Source organism: Stegodyphus dumicola, chromosome 3 (genome assembly GCF_044657685.1).
Source record: "Stegodyphus dumicola isolate Sdum_Otavi_A_Nest chromosome 3, ASM4465768v1".
Lineage (NCBI taxonomy): Eukaryota > Metazoa > Arthropoda > Arachnida > Araneae > Eresidae > Stegodyphus > Stegodyphus dumicola.
This window is the reverse complement of record NC_140770.1, coordinates 216288626-216297984: the sequence shown is the minus strand read 5'-3', so window position 1 is coordinate 216297984 and position 9359 is coordinate 216288626. Positions and strand designations below refer to the sequence as shown.

General features: G+C 31.6%; 1 protein-coding gene across 1 annotated transcript; it reads left to right on the top strand.

The window, feature by feature from the left end:
- Positions 1-308: 308 nt before the first annotated feature.
- LOC118180198 (uncharacterized) lies at positions 309-692 on the top strand. Its single transcript, XM_035349318.2, has one exon. It carries the CDS (start codon positions 309-311, stop codon positions 690-692), a length of 384 nt encoding a protein of 127 aa, XP_035205209.2.
- Positions 693-9359: the final 8667 nt, after the last annotated feature.

Sequence of the window (9359 nt, the reverse complement as noted above, 5' to 3'; positions counted from 1 at the left end):
CTTGAATAATTGTGGACTGTCACGCTCAAAATGTGATCCATGCATTTATTACCATCCAAACAAAGCATTATATCTTGGTATCTATGTAGATGACATGTTAATTGTTGGGACCCTAGAGGAAATAACCACATTTAAGCATAACGTTGTGCAAAGATTTAAAGCAAGAGACCTTGGTGAAGCAAATGAAATACTATCTATGAGGATCCAGAAGCATACTGATAGCACCTTAATATTAGATCAAACAACTTACATAGAAGAAGTTCTAGAAATGTTCAAATTAGAATCAGTCAGGAGAAGCATCAACACCCATGGATCCCACTGTAAAACACCAAAAGATAGATGATGAAGAGTGGAGATATATAAAAGCAGAAAGTGACCAGATTCCATACAGGCAAGCCATAGGTAGCTTATTATACCTTGCTTGCGGAACATGTCCTGATATTACATTTAGTGCAACCTATATGAGACAGTTTAATGAGAGGTCATCTGAATTTCACTGGAGAAGTGTTAAACATCTTTTCCGCTATCTTAAAGAGCCCAAGCATCTATCCTTTACATTCAGAAAGACAAAAAGAGCCCTTGAAACATTCTCTGATGCTGACTGTGGTACTGAAAAGGTCGACAGAAAGTCTTTCAGTGGATATGTTCTGATCTTAGGTGGTGCTGCAATATCTTGGTGCAGTAAGAAGTAGTCTACTGTTGCCCTATCGTCGGGTGAAGCCGAATATGTGGCTGCTGGCCTTGCTACAAAGGAAGTTTTGTGGATAAGTGGACTGTTGAAGGAACTGAGGATGTTGAAGTTTATCCCATCGCCCTCAGTTATAAAAGTAGAGAACCAAGTAGCTATGTCCATCGCACAAAACCAAACTACATCAGGACGCATCAGGACATCATGACATCAAGCATCACTTCATTCGTGACTATACTGAACAAGGTGTGATTAAATTGGAATATGTAAATTCTAAGGAAAACATAGCTGTCTTCTGACTAAAAACATTTCAAAGGCAGTGTTAACCAACTTGAGAAAATATTTAGGTTTTTCACAAATAGCCCTCCCATGTCTTATATAAAAAGTGCCTGTGTATGCTCATAACTCTTGTAAATTTTTTTACCAATTTTTTATTGTTCAGTTATGAAGAGTTACTGTAAGTACCGTTTTTTTAAATTCCTCATTTTTGAAGGTTGTATTTAATCAATTTAAGTGAAAGTTTTTTTAAGCATACTTTGGCAAGGAGGAGTGCTAGAAATAATCTTTATTTTATTTTTATGATGTTGTATCTGCCAAAGCAATGCTATAAATATACACTCTATGTTCCTTAAAATTCATGTGTAGCTCTTTTTGTTTTTTGTTGAATGGCAACAGTTAGTTAGTCAAGAAAATAAACATGTAACGTACATTTGTGGTTTGCTTATTTTTTTCTACTATATTTCAAAATGTATCTGCCTTTTAAGTAATTTCTATGAGATAGCTGTCAGTGTGAAACAGAAGAATAACGTCTGTATCATAATTTATTTTTCATGTTGAGCAGTCATGATTTTTTTTTAAGACAAAGTTTTTCAGTTTAACGGTGGATTTGTTGTTGTTACTAATGCTCACTTGGCTGATCTATAGTCAACCCAAGCTCACGAAATACTTCGTGGCAAGGAGCGCGCGTTGGCAACAGCCTTGAGCATCTTACAGGTGACATTGAGATTTAGCTGAGTTCCACCCCCAATTTTAATGGAGACCATCCCGGAGGGGACTGGTCCTAGGTTCTCTCACTCTTCTCCCTTTCACCAAATCACACGAGAGGACTTTCGGCTCGCCACATATTTAGAATGCCTCCTTCCCGCACAGGTACTATATATTTATAAACATTCATGCCTTCTCCGGGATTCGAGCCCGGACCCTTCGGTACGGCAGTCAGCGACTCTAACCACTATATCGGTTGAGCTGCACAGTTGATCTAACAATATTTATGTACATAAAGAATTACATGCAATATGTGTATGTACTGTTGGAAGTAAAAATATCGCAAAATTATTATTACATTATCTGACATCGCTGCTGTTATCTCGTGCACTTCTAATTTATTTGTATTTTCACTAGGCAATTTCCTTCTGCGCTAATGGTATATGATGGTAATTTCCCTTTGCTTCTCTGGGACCAAATGCAGCTTTTACTTTTAGATAGAACATGGTTAATTCACTCATGAATAATCGCGAACGCACTGTGATAATTGTATTTGATGTTTGATATTTCACTTATATTTACCACCTGATGTTAATATTGTTATGATAAGATTACGTTACTGTTGTGATTGTCATGAGATTTACAGCAAAATGTAAAATTTATTGTTCATGGAACCTTTAAAGTACTATTTACACCAAAAATATATAAAGTTCAATATTTTCTGTTTCCTATCAAAAACATATTCCTATTTACATATTTTTTAATCGATAAATATATACAGTCATAAATTACGACACTTAATGGAAGAAAATATCGTAAGCTTGGCTATATTTTAGCGAAAGGTTTAAAGTTTCTGGACTTTATGTCATCATTAAAAGTCATGGAAGTTCTCGAGAGGAAATGTAGTCACTACGTATTTTTCAGGTAATAAAGGAAGGCATTGATTATCGATTGGAAGACAATATTTGGAGTTCGTTTCCATCGTAACCACAGAGAACTCTTCTGACATTCATTTCGTCGTCTTTTACTTTTCGCAGACGACATAAACTTGCATTTATAAAAATTAAGTCTCTAAAGAATTTTTTTTTCTTTTAAAGGTACTGAAAAGTCATTTGAAAGTCGTCTTTCATATTGGATCGGTGTTTCACTTAAGAAATAAACTGGTGAAAAGAACACCTAACTAAGATTAGTTGCCAATATCTAAATGTTGAATCAAGTTTCATATAATTGAAAAAAACCTGATATGATATATAATTAAAAATAACTGAATTGAAAAATATCTGATATAAGCACCATATGACTCCCTTGCGCGACCTAATAAATTATGCAAATTTTTCGTTGCATTTCATTTAAACATATTTCTTTGAATTTTGTTAGATATATATATCTCATTCAATTAATTCAGTTCTGACTTCGGCAAAGCAAAAATACACACACACACACACACACACACACAAAAAAAAAAAAAAAAAAAAAAAACTTGTGAAATACAGAAAAAACACCAGATACAGTTAAAAACACCAACTACAGTTAAAGACAGCAAATACAGTTAAAAAGATTTAAACAAATTTGTTTATAATTAAAATGACAATTTCTACGCAGAAACAAGCAATTCGTCTAGCGCAGAGAAAAGCAGATTTCTCGGTTCACAGAACTGATAATTTACTTTTAGTCCCACTCGGCAAAAAAGACACTCGGCAAAAGTTGGTGCAGAAGCTGACTTAATTCACTGTTCTACTAAGAGTTTCAAATGTAAACATATGGCGGCTTCGTTAGGCTTACTTCCATTTAAATAGCATTTATATTGTAGATAATTCTACAACCACTGCATGCAGATTCATAAAAACCTTAACCAGAACATAACAACAACATAATTTAATCACTTTTAAGGCAAAAGAATGCGCAATTTACCAACATTTAAGAATAAAAAATTTGCGCTCACCGAAACGGGTAAAAGAGTTAGTATGTATATATATATATATATAATATGTGTGTGTGTATGTGTTCGATGCTTCCGATTGCAACCAAAAGGGAGATGAACAACTACATTTCATAGCCATCCCATATACAAAATTTCAATGTTCTGAGTCTAATCGTTTTTGAGTTACGCGAGATACATGCATATGTCCGTAAGGACGTAGAAGACGTTACGGAAAAATCCCTTTAGAATCCATTTTTAAATCCACTTTACACTTTGCTTTGAATAAAAGAGCCCCTTATTTTGTCCATACGTACAAATGCAAAGCAAAAATATTGTTCAAATGGATTTGAAAGAGGTTAAAAATGGATATTTTCATTGAAATATGATACCCGAAATTTTTCGCGATTACAATATTTCCTTTACTTTGTACAAGGAAGTAACAAATCTGCTGTGATCACCACATGACATTCTCGTACTGTATATTAAATTATACGCATTTGTTCCTGCATTTCATTTAAACTTATTTCCTTTAATTTCATTAGAGATAAATTTTTCATTCAAATAGTTCCTTTCTCACTTCAAGACAAAAATAAATAAAAACTCAAAACATCTTCATTAAAAATTTTAAAATGCAGAAAAACATAAAACACCAAATACAGTTAAAACAGGTAAACAAATAATTTTTACAATTAAAATTAGAATTTCTACTGAAAAACAAGCAATTTGGCCAGCAGACCAAGAGGGCAAATCTTTCGGTAGACAAAACTGAATGTTTACTATTGGTCCCTCTCAGCAAAAAGACACTGAAGTTGGTACAGAAACTGATTTAATTCACTGTTCTACTAAGCGTTACAAATGTAATCAAATGATGGATTCGTTAGGTGTAGTAGCATTTAAAAACTTTTAAATTGTTGATAATTCTTCAAGTATTGCATGCCGATTAACTAAAGGCATAAAAACCTTAACAGGAATACAAGAACAACTCAATTAAATGACATTTAAAGCAAAAAAATGCACAATTTACCATCATATATGAAAACAAAACTGAGCTCATTTGAGCCTGGTGATACACTGGGTATATATGTGTATGCTTATACTTTCGGTGCGGCCGATTGCAACCATATAGGAAGGTGCACAACGTCAAGTTATAGCAGTACCGTATACAAAATTTCAACATTCTGTGTCTACTCATTTTTGATTTATACGAAATACATAAATATATATTGACGTCACAAGAAAAATCTCTTTTGAATCCATTTTAAATCCAATGTTCAATCCGTTTCGGAAAAAAACAGTCATTTATTCTGTCCGTACGTATAGATGTCATGCAAAAACATCGTTCAAATGGATTCGAGAACGATCGAAATGCGTATTATCGTTAAAATTTGATACCCGAAATTCTTCTTGATTACAACAATTTCTTTTATTCATAGATGGAAGTAAGAAGAACAAATGCTAGATATTGTAGGAATTTTTGTATTCTGTTAAATTTCAATTTATACTTTAAATTCTAAATTTAAAGCAAATAAGAACTTTTTCAAATTATGTGAGAGAAATAAAATTATTTAAATCTATAAAATGCATACTAATAAAACTAAATATTTAATGTTTATTAAAATTTAACATGTGATACATTGTATTTCTTTAAACATTAATACGTTTAAACGTATTTTTAAAATGATATAAATCTTTTCACTTTCAGTTATGCACTTATGTTATGCATTTTGATGTAAAATTTGAAAACTACATGGAGCATAAAATGTGATGTTACATTTGGGCAATTTGAATTATTGAAATTTGCTGACTTATTGAGCAAAGCTCTTATTGAGTTATTATACTATGCTGCAATACAAAAGATACCGTTAATCTAAAACTTCTTACTTTTCTACTTCATATAGTTCTACATTTATGTCTAAAGTATTTGAGAACATAAATATAAGTTCATTTTGATTTTAAAGAAAGAAATGCTCTCTGATTTTTTTACTATTTACATTAAGATTTCTGAGCCGTTTAGAGTGTCTAATGTCAGACATATGACTATATCCGTCAGCATAAAATTCCCTTCTTTTACCAAATTAGTACAAATCGCCCCAAAGGTATAACAAATTTGTAGTAATAAAACTGCAAATGTTATGCAAAGCTGTTTACCTGAAAACTATTCTCAAGGAAGGAAAGTTCTAGTCAGGAACAACCTTTTTCAGTGAAACTTTTAACCGACACAGGTTTCTGTATAGTATCGAAAATACAAGTATATAGTGAGTATATTTGATATATACTCAATATATATCATAAAGGCAACTTTCTAGGATGGACGTCAATCAACATAAGAAAATACTTGTTATCACGTTTCTTCAGATGATGATAGCGTGTGATATTTTATGATATGAATAAATCCGTAAAAATTAATTCTATGTTATGCAAAGTTTTCTTGTATGCGAAGAATTAAGTTAAGGACATTCTAATTAACACCGTTACGGTCCGCATATTTTACAAGTGCACATCAGCGTAGCCACTGAGGGAGGGGTTTCGAAAATGGGCCAATGAGCTTCTATTGCTCTTGTGACGCTAAATCTTCTTCGTGCATGTAAGCGTATGTTGTTTATCTTTTAATTGTCATTTGTTTCGCAGTTATGAATGTGCAGTGCTATCGTTTTATGAGTTTAGTTAATCGCTAACATTTCCCTTTCGCGATTTTTTATCACCCAATAATATTTGGATTGATGTTCAAGGCATATTATCGCTCTCTATTTCGAGAAAAATGGCTCAAGCTACATACAGTTAGCCTCGAATATTATGTATTTACTAACACCTGTGGATTATAAGAATTCAAGTGTATAGTGTTTCGTAATTGAGATGAGAAGGTCTGGAAGTGTTACAATAAATCTAGTGTTTTTTTTTATTTCAGTGCTTGCATTCTTTTGAATTTGAAAGTGTAAGCTTCAGAATACATATTGTGTATGATCTGATTATATCCATTGTTAACACTAAAAGTTATATGTGAATAAATTAAATATATTCGTTGTGAATAAGATACATTTATTCTGTTTGATGAGTATTTCTTGTGTATACAAGTACATTTAAGAGTGAAGAGTTATTAAATGTGAAATTTAACGCGCTAAATGTATACGAATGCAAATTAGTAAAATTCGCTTTGAATAAAACTCGGCAATGGCTATTATTATAGAACATCTCTTTCATATAGACTGCAACAAAGGTGCTGACTTCTATTTACATATATAATTAGTGTTATTATTTTTCTGATATGCATAGTTTTATGTAAAGATAGCATTTGGGCTCAGATGTTTATCACATACTTCTCTTTCTTCATCTTATTTACCACTTATTAAGTAATATTTCACATGCATATTTTTGCGGAGTATCCAACATGTGTTTGTATTCTTTCAAATCCTTTCAACCAGGTAGTGAAATCTTCACAATTACTTTATTTGATCTAAATATGCAATGAAAATTTTCAGAAGAAATCGACGATGCTTTAATTATTTTGTAAAGGCGTGGCAGAATGTTTTCAGTAATCTTGCTTAAATCTTAAAACACGTGAAAGGTCATGTGACATGAGAAATATTACTGGATGCCCATTAGTCCATCCTAGAAGTCCCATTAGTCCATCACTCGGTGGCTACACAGATGTGAAATATTCATTCTTTAGCTAAATTTTAAACTTTTTAATTGTGATTCCTTTTCACGAAATCTGCATTCAATTTCTCACATCTGCTTGAAGTTTATAAACTTTTAAAATTTTTATGGATTTTCTAAGAACTCTGTAGCCATCTAGCTCATATATTTTGTTCGAATCTTCCTCGTGATTAAAGAAACCTCTGTCATTTGAGTAGAAAGACAGGCAAAATAAATAAATAAATAAATAAATAAAAATAAAAAAATGCGTTAGTAGGAGTGAGTGCAATAGCAGCTTGCGAGCTCTGCGAGAGTGCAAAGAACCTTCACAAATCCTTTTGGGAGACCTTAGAATTTGAAAATTTTCATTTAAATTTTTTTTTTTAATTTTATTTTTTAACAGCACAATTAAATTTTATACATAAGTTCTATATGCAATTTATATATTCATTTGCATGAAGTGTTTTAAGATGCACGTCTCACTAATTTAATTTGAAATGTCCTATTGACTCCTCCATGAGTCAAAATTCGAATCTTAGTCCCTCGGAGGATTCAAAACACGATGCTCGCTCTTTCCACAGCAAAATGCTTTCTTCTTTTCAGTTCACATATGATCTTCTGTTCAATATTGGGAATTTCGATTTTCTGTTTTTAACAGTATTTTCCTTTAATTTTTGTTATTAATTATTGGCTTCTGTTTCGTTTTTTCAATCTGTGTTGGGTGAGCTGCGTTAAACATAAGGCCGATTATTATCGACTAAGAAACTGCACCATACTCGTTTATTATATTACAATCTCCGGTTGTCAGATTGCATAATTGAAACCTTTAATACAGCAAAAGTGCGTTTTGCGTCATAAAAATTGAGTTAGTGTTAATTAGGGTAACGTAATATGAACACCTATCTGGATTTGTAATCCTTAGATCTAGCCGCCGTGTTCAGATGACCATGTAGAGAATATTATGGAACGGAACATATAAAAAATCAACAAAACCATTTTAGGGAACACACTATCATTTCCAAGCTGAATGATCTAAACATTATGTAAAAAAATACATATATACGCGGTACACAGCATAATTCGATATAAAGATAACGTAATTTTTAATCTCTATGTGACTTATTTTGCATTGGCATTTTTGCTCCATTTATTTCCTTATCCTTTATATTATTTCAAATCCATTATATTTAAATTTTAGTTTTTATTACAACAGAATAGTTTCACTTAACAGTGTCATACGTTTTCTAGTAGAGAGTTTAGAAAAATGTACAATGCTTTTTTCAATTAAATTCATTGAATGACTCATATTCAAATATGTGTTTTCTGTGTCATTATAGATTTATCATTAAAACACCTCCCCTTATTGTAATTATTAATTTTTGAGCTTTTATTTTACTTTACTTTATATTAGTATTTTTTCATATTTTATTTTCGTTCACGAAAACTCATGTGAGATCTTTCTTAACAGCAAAATAAGTTGCAACAACTCTAGAAAATTTCGGAATCAATACAGCTGGCTTTTCTCAATTCGCTTTTATTATTCATAGCGATTCTCAGTTTGCTCCTTTGCTTTCTTGTTTTGCAATTTCAGATGAAAGATCTTCCTGGAATTTCAAAACGAGAAGTAAGAGAATTTGCATTCCAAATTTCGGAAAACAGTTAGAAAACTGCAAAATTTATGCAACTGAATATTTTCCTTGTTGTAGCTGTAGGTTGTCTTAAGTATGTTTATTTACTGTAATAGTCTATTCTTTCTCGAAGGACAAACGTATATGTTTCAGGAGCTTGCAAACTTATGCAACAATATAGCAAAGAAAGTCATTAATCCTTTATATGAAATATTAATGCCGTTGAATAAACTGAAAAATCAAAACTTTTGACCGCTAAAATATTAGGGCATTTATTCCAGTAATTACTTGTAAATTAAATTTGTTTTTAAAACCTTGAAATTTGTTGTCTGCTTGCTTATTTGTTTAAATGCTATATATGGTAATGTAATATTTAAAAAAAAAAGAAGTTATATAATTTAGTTGGAATTAGTTTTAGTCTCCCTCAGTATCAAATAATCAGAACATATTTTCAGTTATTCAGTAATCAACGCAGACACAGTATAATGAACATTTCCCATAAATC

Coding starts and splice junctions, on each gene's coding strand:
- LOC118180198 (XM_035349318.2), top strand. CDS start 309: ATGGATCCCACTGTAAAACACCAAAAGATAGATGATGAAGAGTGGAGA.